Source organism: Cynoglossus semilaevis, chromosome 6 (assembly GCF_000523025.1).
Source record: "Cynoglossus semilaevis isolate Cse_v1.0 chromosome 6, Cse_v1.0, whole genome shotgun sequence".
Taxonomy (NCBI): domain Eukaryota; kingdom Metazoa; phylum Chordata; class Actinopteri; order Pleuronectiformes; family Cynoglossidae; genus Cynoglossus; species Cynoglossus semilaevis.
In genome coordinates this window covers 6,070,414-6,093,037 of record NC_024312.1, presented here as the reverse complement: position 1 = coordinate 6,093,037, position 22,624 = coordinate 6,070,414, and the positions used below count along the sequence as shown (strand labels likewise).

At 41.8% G+C, this 22,624-nt stretch overlaps 2 protein-coding genes across 5 annotated transcripts in view; both read right to left on the bottom strand.

Annotated features, from left to right (window-relative positions):
- The window catches only part of LOC103379866 (metabotropic glutamate receptor 8-like), a 47,293-nt gene extending 33,288 nt beyond the window's left edge, over window positions 1–14,005 (bottom strand). For 2 of the 4 annotated variants that reach the window (XM_008311566.3, XM_025056065.1), the window contains exons 1-3: window positions 12,843–12,961; window positions 11,122–11,937; window positions 341–557 (exon numbers count right to left, since the gene is read on the bottom strand). In XM_008311566.3, the coding sequence (XP_008309788.1) occupies window positions 341–557; window positions 11,122–11,664 (760 nt within the window). In that variant the 5' untranslated portion in view covers window positions 11,665–11,937; window positions 12,843–12,961. Of the gene's footprint in view, window positions 1–340; window positions 558–11,121; window positions 11,938–12,842 lie in introns of all 4 variants that reach the window. The other 2 variants (XM_008311565.3, XM_017033158.2) reach the window with 2 other exon arrangements.
- A 125-nt stretch (window positions 14,006–14,130) lies between these two features.
- On the bottom strand, window positions 14,131–22,375 carry enc2 (ectodermal-neural cortex 2). The gene is made up of 12 exons (XM_008311564.3): window positions 22,161–22,375; window positions 20,420–20,640; window positions 20,172–20,277; window positions 19,646–19,891; window positions 18,865–18,954; window positions 18,606–18,769; window positions 17,767–17,914; window positions 17,384–17,580; window positions 16,306–16,411; window positions 16,075–16,218; window positions 15,379–15,789; window positions 14,131–15,170 (listed from the first exon to the last, which is right to left on the bottom strand). Exons 2-11 carry the CDS (start codon window positions 20,599–20,601, stop codon window positions 15,403–15,405), a joined length of 1,770 nt encoding a protein of 589 aa, XP_008309786.1. The 5' UTR covers window positions 20,602–20,640; window positions 22,161–22,375; the 3' UTR covers window positions 14,131–15,170; window positions 15,379–15,402.
- Between the last annotated feature and the right edge of the window lie 249 nt (window positions 22,376–22,624).

Genomic DNA, 22,624 nt, shown 5'->3' with positions numbered 1-22,624 from the left:
CCTGTTGCTTCTCCCGCTGCTGCTCGTACTGCTGCTCTTGTTGCTGCTGCTGCTGTTACTGCTGCTGCTGCTGCTGCTGCTCAAAACATATCTAGAAATTCTTTGCTCACAGTATCACCAACTGGAGCTGATCATTTAAAATGATCCCGTCTGCTGCCAACGTTCACAAGTGTCAGTCATGTCAAAAAGGAATAGTGTTACTGATTTGGATCAAAGAAAAGCAGGCGCTACAAACCCTATGTCCAAGCGCTGTTTCAGCAGCCGTTGGCGGCTGACCACCCAAACACTAACGAGTTAAAGCTGAAGAGACTGTTTTTGTAATCAAGTCAAAGTTTCCTACCCGACTCCCTGGAGATCTGGACGAAGGCCTCCACGCCGCTCTCACCGTAGTTTCCCTCAGACGCCAGCGTGGACACGTAGTTCCAGCCCATTGCCATCACGATGTCCAGCATGGCCTGAGCTTGGTAGGAGTCTGGAGGGACCACGCGGGAGAAGAAGTCGTAGCGGGTGTTGTCGCTGAGCTCCGGGGCGGTCGAGGCGTAACTGACCTGAGGGATCTGTGGAGAAGCAGAGAATCTGGGGTGAATGATTCCACCAATCACAGAGCAGTCCTTCAAAGGCTCGTCCTCAGAAAAAAAGATCTAAACTCAGATCTTATTGAAGACTTCAAAGACGCAAAGACAGATTAGATTTAACGTATTTCCCGGAGTATAAGTAACACCAGTGCCCTCTAGTGGCTGTCAGTGTGAAAATAACAAACATGTGAAATTATATATTTTAATATTTGTCGCACCTGAGTATAAGTCACAAACCCAATCAACGAATAAAAAAAAAGTGCGACTTATAGTCAGAAATAGGGTAGACAGGGAGCAGAAAGGGCAAAAACTACGTCTTCTGTGCTTCACGACTGTGTTTCGTCCAGTATTTTTGGGGAATTAAATCAGTCTAGTAAATGTAACCTTCCTGCTCCTTGTTGTTCGGTGTCATGTCAAAGTAGAGTTAGCACGCTGTGGCTGAAAAACGGAGGGTAAATCTGGTACAGATCCTGCCGCAGAGCGGCCGACAGGCCTGATGGGAAGGATAATGGTCCTTTATAGAAGGATTGAAGGGCTGATTGATTTTACTCCACTGAGGTGTAGGGCCAGCAGCCTCATCGGAATTCACCCAGGAGGAGGTGAGGAGGAGGAGGTGAGGAGGAGGAGGGAGGATGGACGGCCGAGAGGAGCTGACAGCAATACAAATGTCACTTGGCTGCGACTGACTGGGTGGCAGAAAGCAAATTAAAGGCCTGTACTGTAAATACATTCTTGTCTGGAAGCTGACACTATCAGAACACTGCAGCTTTAACCAATCAGAGACGAGCAGAGCTTTATTTTCCCCAGAGCCCAAAAGTCTTCAGACACTAAACTTTTTAGACCAAATGGTAACAAACTTCAGCTGATAAATTTAGAAACACAAAATACAACAGTAATAATCTAATTATCTGGGACTTACATTCACAAAGCAGTACAAACTCACCATGTTTAAATCTACAGCTTTAACGTTCAAAGACTTTTTTACTCTGAACCCTGTCATTTGGTCTCTTAGTGGACGGTGACACTGTTGAATTGAGCTAGTTTAGCTAACGCCGTGGAAGTTCCGCAAATTACAAGAAAAACATGTTGACATCATACAGTTAAAAAAACAAAAACAACTTTCCAACCAAACAACCCAAGTGTTGTCTCCATGTGAAATTTCCTGCTGTACCAATGAATTAGCATAGCTATGCTAGCTATGTAATGAAGTGGTAATAACATTGTACCTTATGGGATTGTTTGGATTTATTAATCGTACAGAGACTAACTTTATTGCACAGATACACTAATTATTGTACATCTGGAAATGTATGGAGTCAACACCGACACACTGAATAGTGAGGTAGCGAACGGAATTAGCTTTGTAATTTTAGAATCCTAAAAGCTGTTACTGTTGTGTCAGCTCTAAGTTCCACAGTGACTGAAGGAAGGAAGAAGATCACAGGGCAACGTGATCCAGGCCCAGTGTCTGTCACTGACATCGATTGAAGGAAGTTGCGCTGTCAGTCATCTCCAGTGTATAAATAGTGACTGAAGGAAGGAAGAAGATCACAGGATATGAGAGCGCTGCTGTCCTGAAGGCCAAAGGTCACGGAACCTCAAATAATGTGGTGGATTTTCAAACATTCAGAGAAAAACAGTCTCGGCATTGACAATATATTTATATGTTTTTGGTCAGATTATATTTATATATGTGAATATTTATAAATAAATATTTAACGGAATCCAGGTTGTTTCTTGGTATACGGCTGTCAGTGTGAAAAATAACGAATATATAAATCTTTAATGCTACAGGAATAGCAAATACTTATACACAAGACTAGAACGCCCTCTAGTGGCTGTCAGTGTGAAAATAACAAACATGTGAAATTATATATTTTAATATTTGTCGCACCTGAGTATAAGTCACAAACCCAATCAACGAATAAAAAAAAAGTGCGACTTATAGTCAGAAATAGGGTAGACAGGGAGCAGAAAGGGCAAAAACTACGTCTTCTGTGCTTCACGACTGTGTTTCGTCCAGTATTTTTGGGGAATTAAATCAGTCTAGTAAATGTAACCTTCCTGCTCCTTGTTGTTCGGTGTCATGTCAAAGTAGAGTTAGCACGCTGTGGCTGAAAAACGGGGGTAAATCTGGTACAGATCCTGCCGCAGAGCGGCCGACAGGCCTGATGGGAAGGATAATGGTCCTTTATAGAAGGATTGAAGGGCTGATTGATTTCACTCCACTGAGGTGTAGGGCCAGCAGCCTCATCGGAATTCACCCAGGAGGAGGTGAGGAGGAGGAGGTGAGGAGGAGGAGGGAGGATGGACGGCCGAGAGGAGCTGACAGCAATACAAATGTCACTTGGCCGCGACTGACTGGGTGGCAGAAAGCAAATTAAAGGCCTGTACTGTAAATACATTCTTGTCTGGAAGCTGACACTATCAGAACACTGCAGCTTTAACCAATCAGAGACGAGCAGAGCTTTATTTTCCCCAGAGCCCAAAAGTCTTCAGACACTAAACTTTTTAGACCAAATGGTAACAAACTTCAGCTGGTAAATTTAGAAACACAAAATACAACTGTAATAATCTAATTATCTGGGACTTTGCAATGAATTCATCTTAATTAATCATGTTTTTGTCAAATAGTAATGAAATAAGCGAAGGTTTGGTGACTGAGTCAGTGAGCATCAGTGAATGTTAACTTCAACAGGATTTTTTACACATTTTCTAACTATTATTTATATTACATTCACAGAGACGGTGACACTGTTGAATTGAGCTAGTTTAGCTAACGCCGTGGAAGTTCCGCAAATTACAAGAAAAACATGTTGACATCATACAGTTAAAAAAACAAAAACAACTTTCCAACCAAACAACCCAAGTGTTGTCTCCATGTGAAATTTCCTGCTGTACCAATGAATTAGCATAGCTATGCTAGCTATGTAATGAAGTGGTAAAACCATTGTACCTTATGGGATTGTTTGGATTTATTAATCGTACAGAGACTAACTTTATTGCACAGATACACTAATTATTGTACATCTGGAAATGTATGGAGTCAACACCGACACACTGAATAGTGAGGTAGCGAACGGAATTAGCTTTGTAATTTTAGAATCCTAAAAGCTGTTACTGTTGTGTCAGCTCTAAGTTCCACAGTGACTGAAGGAAGGAAGAAGATCACAGGGCAACGTGATCCAGGCCCAGTGTCTGTCACTGACATCGATTGAAGGAAGTTGCGCTGTCAGTCATCTCCAGTGTATAAATTACACCATGAGTCTGGGACTGAGGCCTGTGATATGAGAGCGCTGCTGTCCTGAAGGCCAAAGGTCACGGAACCTCAAATAATGTGGTGGATTTTCAAACATTCAGAGAAAAACAGTCTCGGCATTGACAATATATTTATATGTTTTTGGTCAGATTATATTTATATATGTGAATATTTATAAATAAATATTTAACGGAATCCAGGTTGTTTCTTGGTATACAATAATGGGATACAATACATAAATATATATATAATATTTATTTATATATAATATATAAATATATATACATATAGAACATATATTTATAGGTTTTTGGGCCGATTATATTTATATATGTAAATGTTTATTTTTAAATATAAATATTTATATATAATATATAAACATATATAAATATAGAACATATATTTATATGTTTTTGGTCCAATTATATTTATAAATGTAAATATTTATATTTAAATATATATTTATATTAATATATGTAATATTTATATATGAATATATATAAATATAAAACATATTTATATGTTTTGGTGCTAATTTTGTGGTTAGCGCTTGTTTATTAGCCATGGTAAATATATATCTTGCCCAGGTGGTTTCTTGGGATAAAATCTGACTTTATAGCTGAAGAGTCAGTCTCATGTTGCCTGGTACTTGTCACGTTATTATCAGCATGTTCAGAGGGAAGACGGAACATCTGCGAGAGACTACGAGAAAAGTTTAGTTTTAATAAAAACTTCTTCAGCGACCGTCTTAAGTGACTGGCAGAAACCGGATACTCCATCCACCTCGTGATTGGCTGCCGCTTTGTAAAGACACCACTGGAGGACTGCAGCTTTAATTAACAGTCTAATTGGAAAAACCTGCAGATCAATTTGAGTCACACTGGTATCACCAGCATCGCGACAGTGCAATCAGCGGTAAATAAAAAACGTGGTGAACTGGAGAGAAGGTCATTTGGTCGTGAGGTTCTTATTTCTGCCACTGTTCTAAAGACGTGCCACGAGGCATAAAGATTGAATTTTTTATTCGATTTTTTTTTCTAACTTGCTGCAGTAAAATAAAGGTATCCTTGGTAAAAAAAATCCAAACCCAGTGTCTACAAAAACTGATCCTGAAAAACACGGCATCAAATAGAAATGAATTGAAAAGAAAACACGACAACTTCAGACTGAAGATTTGTTCATTATATGAACCCAGCACCGACCTGACCAATCAGAGCCTGGTTTATTAGAAGTTTAAATAAACTTCTCTGGAATATTTATTTTCACCGCCTCCATTAAATACTTCAGCTTCTCTTGTGCTGATTCTCCAAGTCTGGAATGAGCCTCAGAACCAAAGTCCAGGTATCGTTTTCTGCTAAAAATACCAGACCTGACCTCGGATTATTACACCCAGAGTGGCATCATTCTTCAGAGAAACAGAAACCACCTGAAACCTCCACAAAAATCAATGAGCTCTGCAGTCCCACAGCTGACAGTGGTCCAGTTCTGTGTCTGTCCCTCTGCAACACACAGATGTCTCCACTGACTGTCCACTGTCCGTCCACTGACGGTCCACTGTCTCTGCATGTTCTATAGGTTTTTGACCACTTTGGAATGATTTTATATTTATATACAAATACAGTGGAACCTCAAGATACGATGCTCGTAACGTAGCATTTTTTGCCATAAGAAAAAAAACGAATCCGTTCCTTTGCCATAAGAAATAACAGAAAAAAAACGAACCCGTTCTCACCAGCTTATTAGTGCTAATAACAATGGAAAAAACATGTTTTAAATTGCTATATAGACATACAAACACATAAAAACAATTACGTAACGTACCTTACACTTACACTACGTAACTTAAATTATCTTAGAATTAACTTAACGTACATATTTTTCTACTTTTCCTTTTTGTTTTTTTCCCGACACAATACGGAAGACTTGCAAGAGATGCGTACGGAAGTCGATGAACACGTGAATTGAACGAGTGAGGCGGTGTGGGCTGCTCCGGCGTGGGCTGCTCCGAGTGCTCGGCCCCCTAGTGTCGGCGTCTGTAAATGCGTTCGTATCTCAAATCTTTACTCGTATCTTGAAGCAAAAATTTGCTCAAAGGCTTCCTCGTATCTCAGAATACTCCTATGTCAGGACGCTGGTATCTCGAGGTTCCACTGTAGTAGTACTAGTAGTAGTAGTAGTACACCATACTGTGAACTTGGACATCGTGGTACCTTGGATTTATTGGTAACTTTGGTCAAGTGTCAAACAATATTTTCTGAACTCATTTCTCTTCTCGTCCTCCAACGTAAAAACAACCCTTTCTACCAAAGGCACAAATATTTTATACCTTTTGAAGCTGCACTTTACAAAGTCGTCCCAGCAGTTCTGTACACTCCCCCGTCCATCCTCCCTCCTCCAGTTACTCTGAGCTTGCTGCCCAATATAGCTAATTACTATCATTCTTTAAATAACAATAGGCTCCGACCGAGGGAAGAATTAATAACTGGCTTCTTAGAGTAACAGCCGCGGTGGGAACAGAGGCTCATGACGTGTGGGGGAGCGCTGATCTGAACGTGTCAGAAACAAAGGCAGAGGAGAGAAAATTAGTACTTTTAACAAAGAAGAGGAGGACGTGAAGTGGAGCTGCTCAACAGGTCCACCGACGGCAGAGCCACAAACATTTTCATCAGACATGAATTGGCCGTGTGAGTGTTAACAATTCTCCTTACGCGTGTCTTTTTGTTGTTGTTCCTCCACCACATGTTTGTCAGATGTCTAGGGTTCAATACCTTTTTTAATATCATTATCTGAGTTTACACTGAACAGTCACAACAGCACTGAAGGGGAATACACAGGTCACTCATCTATCACGGAGGTAACGTTCCAAGACCGCCCACGATAGGTGAAGAACCACGAAGTAGAGCCGCGATAGTTTACTATATTATTTACGTATATATTAACCCTTTACGAACCCTTTAGGAGGCAACGTAGGGCATGAAAATGGCAAAAAAAACTTAAAGAAACTTTCACAAATCTCGTTTACCCGTATGCATAGGTTATTTGTTGTGATTCCCTCTATGTATGTGTTACAAAATGTCTTTTAATTAATTGTTTTACTATTTTTTTCCCATTTCTTAGGCTTGAAAATGCTTAGTTTACAACGAAAATAATGAAAATATTAGATATCTAACTTTTTTTATATACCACAAAAACCCACGATAGAGCGAAAAATCTGCAACATACAAGAATACATGTTGGGCCAGAACAAGAACTTCTGTCCAGGACAATTTATATCCGTCATGAAATCAGGTGCCACACTTTTAACAAAACACATTACATGTCTCACACACACGCTAAGCATTGTGGGAATCTGGAAGAATCAAAAATCCTCTTCTTGTTATTCTGATGCCACAACAGAAAACCTCAGACTGGCAGATGATGAAAGGGAAGGTAGGTGGCGTGTTCCACCACTCGATAACGTGAAGTGAAGTGAGTAAACACTCCCACTTCTCCTCAATTCTGACCAATCAGAGCATAGTTAGACACTGCAGAAGAAAACAAGTTCTGTCGTGTAGTTGAGTGAAAGACCTCTTGATTGGAGAAGCCAGGAAAAAAATGAAACAGCGACCGAAACACCAAACAATGGGACAATAAAAATCTGATGAAATCGATGTTGTATTTTTTCACAGATCACTGCTGTGTCTGATCCTCAGCTGAACATTTACATCCAGAAAATCTGAAGAGTTAGTCACGCAGATGACTTAAACCTGGCTCCTCTACTGTAGACCCTGGTGTTAAGTCAAGCTAAGTTCTTAATCCTGCACTGGTAAAACAAGCTCCTAAACCACAACGAGGTGAAGCAGAAAGAACTTCAGGAACATTTTTGACAAGGGCTAAAAATAAAGTGTTCACTTTCTGTCCTTCTGGGAAAATAGAATTTATGGCGAGTTTGTTTCTCGGTCGAAGAACGCGAAGACTTTTCTTATACCAGGGAGAGTGTAAGTAAGTGGGGTAAAAAAAAAGAAAAAAAAAAGAGTGAAGTCACATGCAGTGTGGTATGTTCAGCCCGACAGCGTGATGACAAGCAGCGGGTTTTTCAGTCAGACAGGAGAATTTCTGCATACAGTGAGGACGGAGGACGGCGAGAGTCGGGGTTAGTGGTGCAATTAGCAGCAGGAAGCTGTCAGGGCCAATGAGCATCTGGCGCTGAGGGAATGCCGCAGAGGATGATGGGACAGAGAACAGATCTGACATGAGATCAGCGGTGAGCCCCGATGAGTGAGACATTTCCTGGAAGCGACTCAGTCCTGTTCACTGCTGGAATAAAAACACTGGAGGTCTGGAGTGCTGAATGTGGAAAAGTGAGTGATGATCGATTGGACTTTGTAAAGATGATAAACGTCCACTTGTCGGTTCCCTTTTAACAATGGTGTCAAATGAGGGCAATTCATTGTGAATGTGTGGATATGATGCACGCTGCAGTGTCAGCAGAGAAGCCGTGGAACTCTGGGAGTAGAAGACCACGGTGCTACTGAGATCCTGTCGACGGAGTTAGGGTTTTATACATTTTAATCATTTTAATGTTTCTATTAGAAGAAAAAAGCACATAACTGCACCAACCCTAATGAAAATATATTCAAATAATTACCAGGAAAATACTGTGAAGAGTTGCTGTCTTATCTACTATGTTGGCCTCAGGAGCTGTCCGTGGTCCTGAACCAGATGACAAGCTCCAGGTGCTCACAGTAGTTCAGACCGGTGAGTCCAGCACAAACAGGTCAACAGGTCAACAGGTCAACAGGTCAACAGGTGTCTCTGTTGTGAATGAGAAGCTGTTCTTTCCCACGGTTTCAGTCGACTTTGAACGCAGCAAACAAACAATCCACATCCACAAAGTCCTTTCCGTCAGACAATTTTTTAAAAAACCATCTTCTTACCACTTGACAAAAAAAAAAAAAAAAATCAACCTACAAGTTGTTCATCTTTTACACTAATATTTGGATTGCAGGTCAATTCATTTTTATTTAGCCTCTCCAGGCTTTGACACAGTCCTGCAGTGACCACTTTGATTTTCTCTGAATTCACCGGTTGCTGCCGACAGGATAAAAACTGAAAACTCAGGTCAACGGAAAAAGAAACTTGTCAATTTGAGTAAACAACATGGAAAAAAATGAACAACCATAAATATTTGAGCCTGACTAATCGAGGTGTGGCAACGACTGACGGCGGTGGTTGAAGACGTCTTCCAGCTGACGTTCACAGATGTGACAATCGAGGAGTGGGGGCGTGTGAGGGGACACACAAAAGAAGAATGAAGTGTGTACAGAGACAAAAAAAGACACGACTCCTCCACTTACCACGGAGGTTCTTGACATGACAGCTTCTCCTCCTCGTGTGACAGATTCACTCAGGCAAAAAAAGAAAGAAAGAAAGAAACCACACAGGCAGCCGAATAAATGTCAGGTTACCATCTGCACTTGTCAGACTGGCTTCAAAGTGTGCGTCACCGTGTCACACGCCGACACGTTTCCTGAAGTGTCGGAGCAGACAGGCGGGACAAGAGCAGAGTCCTGAGCTCACCTGAGAAATTAACCAAACATCACTGACAAACCGCCGCCACCGCCGCCGCCGCCGCCGTCCAACATAGAGCTCTCAGCAAAAGCTCGTACATGGGTTGTACAGATAAAAATATACATGTGATCAGGTTTGGGTCGGGGGTCACGGGGGTGGCGACAAAATATTTCTGTCTCGGGGGGGGATAATTAAGAATCAGTGCATTAGAGGAATCTGGAAAAATCTGATGTGTAATTCTTAATATATACAATATATATATATATATATATATTAAAAAAAATTATATATATATATATATATATTAAAAAAAATTATATATATATATATATATATATTAAAAAAAATTATATATATATATATATATATAATTTTTTTTAATATATATATATATATATATATAATTTTTTTTAATATATATATATATATATATAGAGAGAGAGAGAGAGAGAGACCAGTTCCCTCAGAGTGTGACCAAAAACACGGGCTTCATTTAATTCGGTTGATGAAGTTTTGAGCGACGTCATTGGCTGATCGTTAGACTGAAGAGCTCATTGAGAACTGGGCTGGATTACAGATCAACAGCTTAATTAACAGTGACAATAAACAAGGAAGGCGATAGCTTTAAAAGACAGCTGAGTGCCTCGGTTATCATCAACCTCATTAATGAATTGCTGCGAGAGAGAGAGAGAGTGAGAGAGAGAGAGAGAGAGCCAATTACTATCTGATTAAATTCCATTACCCACGGCCTCCTCCAGGGTCTTTCATCTCCGAGGGAGATTACATTTGTTATCTAACAACAAAGGTAATCCAGACAGATCAGCTGATTAGATGTGATCAACTGCAAACTTATTCTCCCTGTGTGAGGGTCACGCAGCGAGTGTCGTCATCGTAAACAAATCATTGGACCTTCAGGATGTCATTACAAGTGCAACGCAACATGTGCCGCGGTCCATGTTGTGGTGCGTTTGCCAGAACGACAGGAAGGATTGTAACGCATTCCACACAGCGTTACACGTCAACAATACAATGCCAAGCTTAGATCAACGGTTCTCAACATATGGAGCGCATACCCTTGATGGTACTTTGGTTCCCTCTAGTGGTACACAGAGGGGATTACCATTCAGGTTTTCTCTTGTGGAACTTTGGAAGCTATCTAAACGACTAGGACTGTGTATGGACGACTTAGTCAGGTGAAATATTTGTAAAATATCAACTTCCTGTCTTGATATAAATTTAAATAATAACAATAATCAGCTCATGACGATTGTGACGACGGACTCCCCTGGAATAATGGTTCCATGTTTTGCGTTTTTCGGTCAGTTCTTAAGCTTATCAACAGACATTATGTGTAAAAAAAAAAAATTTCTGTGTTCAACTAATTTCCAGTCTCCAGTTTGGTTTTTTTTTTTTAGGCAAAAATGATGCATTCGCTCTCCCACAACAACCATCTGCTGCCGTGCTGTGTCAGCAGTTAACAACATATTTGCAGGTAGCACATTAACAAAGAGTGAAAACCAGCCTCAGCCTCAGCCTCAGCCTCAGCCTCAGCCTCCACAGACACTCAAACAGTGTATCTGAGTGTCTGTGCAGACTGCACCACTGCACGCCCTACACTCTGTCCCATTGTTACATCTCATTTATATTTGCCTTTTGGTCCACATTTCTCTATACATGTCCATTATGTCCAACATGTCTTATATAAGTTAAGTCGTCATGTTCATTTGTTTTCCTTACCTTGAACAGCCGCAGGATGTTGGCCACCATGATTGACACAGAACTGGCCGATGCACCAATGACCGCCACCACTTTATCAGGTTTGGCCAAAATGGGCGGGTCACCGTTGGCACATCGCACGTCGGATCCATCCCTCTCGATGAGCGCTTGGACGAAGGTGAGCGACTGCTCCAGAGCGTAGGTGTCACGTGAACACGTGTCCAGAATCCGGGCCCCGAGCGTTATGTTGGGCAGCAGCTCCTGGTCCTTGTTGATGAGGTCAATGGCGAACAGCATGGCCTCCAGCCGGTGGATCCCCTTCTCTTTCTTCAGCTCGCCGCAGGGCGCGCCCCTCTCACCACGGGCGTGCACGGGAAACAAGCCCCCCAGGATGATGTCTCCGTCTATCCGGATGGAGTGGGCAAATTCCTGCAAGGGCTGCTGGGAGTCCACCAAAACTGTGGATTTCTGTGAGGTTGAGCCGAACATCCAGCAGCTCTTCAGCATCAGCAGAAAAAGCAAACAGTGGCTGGAGAAGATCAGGGGCTTCGAACCCTTTGCCATGTTGCTTCGAGTTGGGCGGCAGGGTAGAGGGGTAACAGTGGAGTCACACAGTCAGCACACAGGTGGCAGTAGAAGCAACATGTTGTGAATGGTGGCGTGTTCAAATCAGGATGAGCCAGACTGTGGATTTTCACCTTTAGCTGAAGCTGGATTAGCCACAGGTGGCGCAATTCCAAATGGTTCAGTCACACAGGTCCCTGCTTCAGACATTCCTGTCTGAAGCAAGAGTGAAGTTGCAGCTTTGAGCCTCCAAACTCACATCCTTCCAGAAGCCTGTTGGACATAAAGATGGTGAAAGCATCAAAATACAATCAGTTTCAGTTAGAACATTTGAAAAATTATTTTCGTTTTTTAGAAGGAATTCCGCTAAGATTTGGAGACTAGGTGGTTTAGAACCAAGAACCTTCCGGTGGCAGCTGGTTACCACGGTACCACCCCTGATACAGTCCCATGAATCACTGGACGAGGACGTTCTAGTTTAAACTGACTAAAAATGTACGCTGATAAACTGGCAGGAATTGAAGAAAGACACTCACAAAGATCTTCTTCAACAGCTCTGACTATCTTGTTTTTTAGTTTTTATAGCCATCTGCTGCCCTCTAGCAGAAGAGGATTTAACTGTTCTGCCGTTCATACTTTGACAAGCAAAGAAAAAATATTTGCAATAAATAAACAATAGTTTTCAGTGAAATTGAATATTTTCCACGGCACAGTGGTTGGGAATCACTGGACAACCGACACGAACAACAGAATTCTACAGAGACGGTATTTTATAAATATTTCTGGCCCAATTCAGCCCAACTTTTCCACTTCCCTTTGTACGTCTTCTCCCAGAGGACGCTGCAAAGATACTTCAGTGATTCCATAAGGAATACATATATTTTATTACATCATTTTTTAATTACTGCCAGGAACAGAAATAAGATTTTTTTAAATTCGTTTTATTGATCATTTACTGATCACCTGTTGAGTGACAGGTATGAATAGATTTGACTGGACGGTCATCAAATCCAGTTCAGCTTGAAAAAAAATCACTGGGGGGAAACAATTCTAAGAGACGAAATACGTTGTTAAAATATGTTGAAAACTACCATTAATAAATGCAGCTTGGTTTGTTTATTAATTCATCATCTTAAATATATATATTTTTCAAAGAATAACGATCCAAACTGACCAACCTAATAAAGCAGAAATGTGCTCGAAAGCCTTGTTTTCATGTGGCAGATTCTCACCGTGAACCCAATCATTTCACTGACGTTGATCAGTGTCTGTGTTTCTAACTCTTTCACAGGTGCAGAGTGTTCGGTACCTTTGTCCGCAGCAGGAACAGGTGCTTTCTCTCACTGATTATTTCCGGTCCTCTTTCACATCATTCCCCCCACAGAATCTCTGAGTCGGGTCCGGTTTCTGATCCACGTCTGAATCCATACACCCCAATAAAACACCGATTAAAAATCGAATGTAACACAGATTTCCCTCCGGTCAGCCATCGTCTCCTGTGGCTCCGTTGTTCCGGTCCATTTAGCTCTTAGTTCGGGATCGCAGTAGTATTTTTGTGCAGGTGTCGGTTCGACTGCAGTTTCAGGTCCCACACCTGGATCGGACCTCAAACTAATCTGCGACGCCGCAGTTCCGTGCGTCACAGGAAACTCCCTGGTCTCGTCATACTGGACAAGTTCAAAGTTTTTGGACTCTGAAGGTCTGGTCCAGTTCAACCGGTCACTGACGTAAGCAGTTGTCCGTCAACCAAGGTCTGGGCAGGAACACCGTGTGGTCCTGGTGGTGCGACGGACCCGTGCGTCCTGGATGTGGACGAGACAGAATAAACGCGAGTGCGTTTCATGTAGGAAGACATGGGGAGGACGAGCGACATGGTGCCACCACACAGTGAGATAGAGGAGGAAGAGAGAGAGAGAGAAAGGGGGAGGAAGAGAGAGAGAGAGAGAGAGCGACCGAGGGAATTCGTAAAGTGGTAGAAAAGTAGATGTTGGCCTCCCTCCAGTGGTCGAATCTGGTAACTACATATTATTGAGCCTTAACAGTTGTTCTGGAATTTGTTTAGTTTACCGGCCACCGAATAACTTTTGTTTCTCCAAGAACCATCAGTACCACCAACATTAAATACGGCAGTATAAACGTACTGTGTTCAGCTTAAAGCAGTTGACAATTATCATCTCTCTGCATCAGGATGATCGTGTTTTTCACAAGTTGCCTCTGTGTTTGGTGGTCGCCAACCTTCAGCACTAAGACCGTGTTCTGTATCTACAGTAGCGTGTTTTCAACGACACACTCCACGACACCAGGGGTCGATGTTAAGCCAATACAGCTTTATTTTTGAGTTTTACTTTTTTTTGTGCTTCACAATATTACAAAAAAATTAACTCTCAATCGACAATAACAAAACAATACACAGTTTTGTGTTTGCTGGCGGACTCTAGCTTTATTTATGGGTTTTTATCCGGGCAAATCAATCAGACTCAGATAAGAAGTTTATATCGTGTGTTGAACCAGCAGTGACACTCGAACAGAGCAGAGAAAGAAAGAGGCTGTGAATGTGCTTGTTTCATACACCATGAGTTGAAGTACAGAGTATTTTTACCAGCTGGGTCAGTCGCCTGATCTGCTGACACCGATCGAACGTGAAAGTCTTTGGGTGCTGGTTGATCCTGGAACCTGTTGCTCAAACTCCAAATACAGCAACAATTAGAATCAATGTGCAAACTTTGAGTGACTGAACTCGTGCTCTGGGTGTTTGTTTGTTTTTTTGCATTTTTTGTTTGTTTGTTTTAACAGAACTGTGAGCGTAAGCAGAAGGTTCACGTGTGTAAAAGTTCTTGCCCAAACCAAGGCAACTGAATTGTCCTCAATTATTTCAACAAACACAAGAAAAAGAATTGTGCAGTAGTGATTAGGATCGTTCCAAAGACGAACCCAAACCGGTAAACATCAGTTGTATTCTGTAAACACTTATAAAGATTTAAGCAACCAGAGAAACGTTGGAACCTGGTGTGTACGTCTGAGCTGCAGCAGCCAGACAGTAGCACGGTGGGACGATGAACTGGATCAACATCTGCAGCAGACCAAGACAGTAGAGTTGATGTTGGTACAAAATACTTATGAGGCTTCTGTTCCTTCACCGTATTCTGCCGTAACTCAAACCTTTATATGTAAACATTCTCCAGTCTCTCACCGTGTGTTCCAGTCTTGTACGTCAATGAAAATCGTCAATGTCATTATTCTGGCAGCGTCCACTGTTCTATAAAACTGCTCATTATTTCCTCATCAGCGTTCCATTAAAAAGTCCATTAAAATCATCAAAGTGTCTCTGTGAGTACAAGGTAAAAAAATGGATCAAATGACATCCAGAGAAATGCTCTTTTTGTGTTAACACTTGTGCTGTTTGTTCCAACCGTCAGGACTAGTGTCCAGTTCATGAAGTGCAGGTCTTGTCGGGGGCTGGACCTGTGTGCAACTCCAGCAGGGGGCAGTCTTTCATTCTCCCTCACCTAAAATCAAAGTACAGTAGAATTCTATAAATAAGAACAACAGTTCCTATAACAGCAACAGATCGTCATAAAAAATGCAAAACACATTTTTCAACTGATACAATTTAAATGAAACAACGTTTGTACTCTATTTTTATGCATCAGAATGTTGTTTAAAATTCCAGTCGTGAAGAGCCGTCTTTGTCACTGGCACTCACTCATAACTCACCAGGAATTTCGTTTCCTCTCGTCGTTACGCAGGCAGATGTTTCCAGGTGCTGACGAAGGCCGTGGGGATCAGTGAATAAGGCACCGTGGTGATGGAGTTCCAACTATCAGACGTGGGGTCGTAACAGTCTAACGTCTTACAGCGCTGCGTCCCGAAATACCCTCCGACCACATACAGCTTATTCCCCGAAGCCACGGCGTGGCAGCTCATCCGTTTTGAGGTCATGTCGCCCACTCGCGTCCACTGATTGTTTTCACAGTCAAAGCGATAAGCCGAGGCAGCGGTGAATTCCGTGTCGCCACCCATAATAAAGATCTGGCTCCCCAAGACCGCAGCCGCCGTGTACCGCCACGGCTGAGGGCATTCTGCTGCGATTGTCCAGCGGTTTCCCACGGGGTCGTAACACTGGACCTAGAGGGAAGGATACAACAGAGTGAAGTTCCGTAAATGTCTCACGCATGCATTCTTGGCGTTACCCTGTCAATCATAAACCGCTCTGTCGTCACACCTGTGGTCAAACGTGTCGTGAACTTTCGTCTGTGCCGCTTTTTTGAATTGCTTTATTTTAGGGCTAGGCAGGGTAAGCTTTACGGTAACAATGACTGGACGGCTTTTAACAATCTTTGGAATATGGTAAACATTACCAAACTTTATACATGCTAATGTTTGTGAATGTTCTGTTTTAAGCAGCTCTACCTTGGAGGCCTTGTCTCTGTGTATGGTAGAGCCTCCAAACACAAAGAGTTTCAGTTTGGCACTGACCACAGCTGCGTTACTGACTCCGTCCCTCAGAGGAGCCATCATGGTCCACTTGTTACTGAGAGGATCGTACCTTTCCACCTGGAAACATGTTAACGTGCACGTATTAAACAAAGTACTGAGTACTACAGTATTCCCCCGGGATGACGACGTCTTTGTCTTACTGACCTGTTTCAAGGAGACGGACGGCGAGGCAGGAAAGACCCCTGCTATGGCTGTGTGACCGCCGACAACATACAGACTGTTCTCCAGCTCTGCTGAGCCGTGGCCAAACCTAAAGGAGAGTGTCAGGGTTGGGTACATTCCTGTCCTGTAAATTTCTGGATTCCAGCCAACGGAAGTAATCTACGTAAATAAATCTTCTCACCGGGGTCGTACAATCTGAGATCGTATCTGTTGATTTATTAGGTAATTTTGTACGGTGGGAACAGACATTATTCTGTGTCTGTTCGAACCTCCACCAAGGTCAGTTCCTCTCACAGTCATTACGCTCCAATATATCACGGAGGTTAACAATAGTACAATAAACCCCGAGCTCAGATCACAACTAAAATCCCATCATGTCGTCCTTGGTTGACGACTCACATCCTGACAACACTAGTAAAAACGACTCTGAGTCCTGACGCGCTCAGAGAGGCTGACAGTAAAACGTCATGGCTCACTGTGCACTGCTGCAGTCAAACCATGTCACTTCAATCATCAGCAGACGGTGGAGTCACTTTGAGTAAACTATACAATAAAATACATGTACAACAACATGGTTTAACAGGATGTTGTCAATTAGATAAATATACTACAAATATATCACAGTATCAAGTATAGAAACCCTGATCAAAGACTAGTATGTGTGGAAAGTTACCCACTGCAAAGCAGTAAAAAAATACTATTAGTATTCGTACTACAGTTGATGGTATAAACCACTGTACTCTTTAAAGCTCATTCATGGATCATGATGGTCAACAAATGAAGAACTGTTATGGTTACAATGTAGAGACTGTGCCAAGCCAAAGGCCTGAGCGTCTCCAGCAGAGGGCAGAGCAGAGTCCCTTAGCTACATGGCTAAGCAACACCTCCAAAGACATTGTTTTCACAACAACTTCCAAATGAGTTCACACTAGCTGACACGTCTAGCATCCATATTTACTACACCACCCATGGAGTGTGACATCAAATCTTCTTCATTTGAACTATAATGTGAAGTCTGGAAGAGCTGCAGTTTGAATGCAGCCTTAGAGTTCACACTGACCTCGCTATCAGCATGGGTGCTCCTTTGGACCACTCTTCATGGACGGTATCGTAAATCCAAACATCTTTGGAGACACCGTTCTCTGATCCTCGGCCCCCGGTCACGTAAACTTTGCAGCCAATGGCACAGGCACTGAACTCCTTCCTGGGGCTTGGAAGGTCGGCCTTGGGTATAATCTCCTTGGCTTTGTGGTCAACCTGGAGACACGTGACAGATGACAATGGGTTATCACATGTGGAGTGGACAAATAATTCCATTAATTACGATTTGGCAGAACTTCTCTAACATCACAACCAAAGATTCTAACAGAAACACTAAATAAACATGAAGTGCCCTGACCTCTAGTGTATATAGTGTAGATGACAATCACAGCTGTGGCCTACCTGGTAAATCTTGTCACACATGAAGGTCTGGCCTCCGAGTATGAGCAGCGTATGTCCAGCTTTACGAGGTCGAGCAAACAGACTGGTCACCACTCCGTCATTTTGAAGGATTTTTTTCTTACACTGCATTGCCTCTTCTACAATGGACCTGCAGGGTTAGACAACAGTTTGTTAGTCTTTGTTTAAATGGTTACTCTAAAACAAAGGATGTCAGATCATATTGGCACAAAATTAGAATAATTATGTAATATCTGTAAGGAATGTTATCGGTTTTTCCTCCGATAAAGATCCGATAACACAATGCCTGGGTTTCACCAAATAATGTGTGCCCTAAAAAGTTTTTGGAATAAACGGCTGTATAGTAAGGTGAATGTCACTAGATGGCAGCATTGTAGCTCATGTAATTAATTTTAAAAAGCAGGGGATTGTATGCAGAAACTCAAACAGTGGTTTGTACAGATAAATAAATAAATATTACCAGGCTTATATTGGTTGATATCGGACTCGGAAATTTAGTGTTTGGAAATATTAGCATATCAGATATCGGCAAAAAGTTAATATCGGACATCCCTATTTAAAACATTATTTGCTTCCACTTTAGTTTGGAAGCTGTTACATGAAGACCAAAATCTCTTTTCAGTAAAAAGAGATAGTCAAGAAAAATCTAAGAAAAAAAAACAGTAAGCTATGTTTTTGGGAATTATTACATGAAGTTGAGGAACAAAAACTCCTACTAGAGCCTTTCTGTTTCTGATGTTTGGAGAAACATCATGCAGTGTCTGCCTGCCCTGTCTTTTCAAGAAAACAGACAGAAATGTGCGCGTTGATAAATGACGAACCTGCTCCTCTTGTCGGCCATAACCAACTCTTCACAGGCGACCACCTCCAGCAGACATTCTGATGGCAGCAGTGCCAGCCTGATGCCCCTCAGTAACTCTGACAGATGATGACGCCGACCCTCCAAGTCGAACTGAACCCACCGCATGACGGAGTTAAACACAATCTGCGGCAGAATACACAAACAGGGCCATTTTTATTTATATTTTTAATCAACACAGATGTGATGAGGAAGAGAAAACTGAGGGGAAGAACTCTGACCTGTTCGTCCTCTATCTCCAGCTCATCACTAAGAATCAGCTCCAGGAGTTTATCTTTCGAGAGACTGTAGAAATCCTCGGATTCTCTCACCTGAAGTCAACAAGTTATATTAGTTGTTTTTGTTCTGCCAATAAAACTGGCCCTGTCACCGAGCTCTATGAGGGACATAAAAAAATGTTTTCTGTATACTTGAAAGACAATCTTACAAACTTAGGTTATATATTCTTTTATTTAGCATTTCCATGTCACCAGTGAGGTACGGCTGTGCAAATAATCAAATTATGGTTTTGGCTTCAAATCAATCAGAAAACCTTGGTCCTATTTTTTTTAGTATTTCATTTATGACCGGTATTCACTCTTTTTTACATGTTCATATTTTAATTACATTTTGTTGTAATGTATTGCAATATATTAAATATCCTCTTATTTTACGCTGTTTTTTTTATTTGGCCTTTTATTTTTGTTTTGAAAAAGGCCACTACATCATTGATTTGATATTTAAAAAGACAAACATTTTTGAATATAATACCTTCAGTTATTTTAAGAGAAAGGGTTTAAGAAGGAAATGTTCTCAAATAGATGCAAGAATGGATTACATGAACAAATGACTGTGGCTCCTTCACTGCTCTGTAATAACACTTGGGGAGTTGAGTGTTGGCTCTGTAGTAACAGTGAAGTACTTAAGCATGATGTACTGTATATGTGACATGACATCTGTGGGAGTGGACCTCCCCCCTGACCCCTGACCCCCTCCATAGAGTAGAGTGCAGACCATCTTTACCGTCTCATAGTGTAGCAGGCACATCCGCCATGACAGCTCGTACAGTCTTTTACACTGATGGGCGTCTGACAGCAGCATCATCCCCAGGCAGTTGGACGAATGCAGGTTTTTTTCTAGAAACTCTGCAGCTGCGTCACGGATGTCGTGAAACTGCAGCATGTCGGCGGCCTCTAACAAGGACTCTGCGTTTTCCTCATTTATGATGACTCGAGAAGAGTAGGCAAAGTCCAACAGCAGCTCCAGGACCTGGAGAAGAGCAGACGACTCCTTTGACTACTGACAGAACACTGATGAACTGATATATTGTACTTTTTTTGTCACACATGTTATTCTGTCACACAAAGATTGTTGTAAGGGTAAAACCTCTCACGACCTCATCAGGTTCTGTCTTTGTTTTTTGTAGGAAAACAGAAACAGAAAATGATCTTTCTCTATCTTAGTATAACTTTGATCCCGCCCACTATACTGAGTCACCCATTAGCTGAACTTTATCTATAAAGAAAAAGATTAAATGTTCCATCGATACCTCTGGGTGTATGCTGTCTCTGAAATTGACGTCATTGTCCAGACTTTCCCGTAGCCCTCCACTGAACATGGCCTCAAAATAACGGCTACATGCTGCCAGGACTGCCCTGCAAAACACAAAAACAAAAACAAAAGTGCCAGGACTGCCCTGCAAAACACAAAAAAACAAAAACAAATGAATACATTAATGGAATCCATTATTAGCGTCCAGTGGATTTTATTAGTGATTATTCAACCACGTGACTCGACCTGTGGCATGGAAAGGAGCGGTCGCCGGCCCACAACGTAACATCTGTGAAAACGCACTGTTTCCTCATGGTGTTAAGGTGAGTCAGGACACTGTCAGGATGGGACGGCTTGTGAAACAGGGAGATGTTCATGGAGCCCGTGCTGGTGCGGGATTTACGATTCTCATGAACTGTCACGGACATGGCAGTTTTACAGGGAATCACTTCAAGGAATAACTGTTACTGTGGAATTGAACACAAAAAAGAAACACGTCACGTTGCATTAGTGTATTATATTACTTACATCATAAATAAATGTTTTTTTTTTCCAGTTAATAGCAATCAAAGCAGCCCATCTGAGTTTCCAGTCATTTGGCTACAAATTAGCCACATTATTGCAATTCTACTAATGTCTAATGTAGACACACTGATGTTTCGCCTTGTCTTAAGTTTGGGAGGGGCAGATTATTTCTGCCTAGTTTCATCTATAACTTGTTGGGCAACGTCTGTACTATTATGCACTTATTCAGGATAGTCAGCATTTCAAATGAGTAATATTCTTTTTTTGTGAATGTATCAGACACAACAGCATTTCAAATGAGTAATATTCTTTTATCTGAATGTATGAGACACATATCTGCAGAAATGTGAGGGTGAACAGCCAAAATATCAAAACAACAGTGGTGAAAGTGACGAAGGAAGGCAGAGTTCCAACAACCTGGATCATAGATCAGAACTCTGAGTGTTTAGTGTGTTGGATTAAGTTGGTCTGACCAATCGTTAAGTTGCTGATCCCTCATCAGGCGTAGTTGTCGTCATAAAAAAATCTGTTTAAACATCTGTACAGATTGTATAAAGTGTAGCGTGTCTCCACCTTTAGTAAATAGAGTTTTTTTTTTTCAGGAATTCAAACTCCTGGCTTTTTATCCAGCATAAAACCACAAGAAGTGTGTCTGTAAACAAAGCAAGTAACATACCATAGTTATCCCTGTCTTTTAAGCCTTTACTTTGCAGTGAGATGGCTTCATTTTTCCATGGGAACAGTAGTCGCGCCCTCTAGCGTTACTAGAATTACATGCCGGGAAGCCCGACCGCATTGTTAAGTAACCCCAAGAAATGTCTTTTTTATGTCCCCGTTCACCGCATCAGGTGTTATTTACTGAGGTAACCACATTCCCTCGTCATTTTCTTTGACATACCACCTCCCACAAACGTGTTTTTGTTTACAAAGAACATCTCATTACTGCAGACACTGTGTAGGTGCAGTACAAATACTGGTTTCCGATATAACGTCAAATGTAGACAGTTTCAGCATAAAGACTATCCAAAGCATATTTTGCGACAGTTGATCTTATCCAGTAATACCGGCGTTTTAATTTCTAACACCAGTTGGTCGATAAATTACTATATTCCATCACTATTGTCTGCACTCTTCAAACAATACCTAAATAATCAACACTGGCGAGTCTGAGCTAGCTCTGCTGTAAACCAACTTCGTTGTTTTTGGAACGATTAAAAAAAAGGGGGGGAGTCCCTGTAGCCTTCAAAAGCCCACGCATTGTAGCCACTTTTATCCGCCATTTATACACTCATTTGAACGAATACAACACTAGGCTCAACACCGCTTCCCTGATAATCAGCACAGTTCCATAACTGCTACTTCAACAAAAAAAAGAGAGACTTGTTTACTGTGTGGGTTTTATTGTTGCCCGAGCATAGTTATACAATGAAAAATAAAGAGCCAGAAAACATGGTGGACTCACATTGAGAAGCGCTCATGAGGTCGGATGAAAAGTTAGAGCGCACAGTCCCGATTACTGGCGTTAAATAAACCATATTTTTCTGCAGTATGTTACCGCTGAGGATCCACCTAACCGTCACAGAGCTACTTGTAACTCATTCCTGCACACGGCAGCAGCAAAGGCGTTTGATTATTTTGTGACTGATGTTCATGGAACCAATCCACAGCAGCATTGGTGATACGCCGATGATCCGTCAGCCAATAGAAACAATGACAGGCGGGACCTAATTGCTTATAACTTTTGTGATTGACACCTGACTTAGCCAACCATCTCATATCTGATTTTCACTGACCAGTGAAAACGTGTCGACGGGATATTCGCCACTCTTGTCAACCAATAAGCTTGAGCATGGATTCGGCATTATAATGGCGGCAGCAAAACAATAGCACGTTCATGATTGACAGTGAAAATTTCATTGTTCCTAG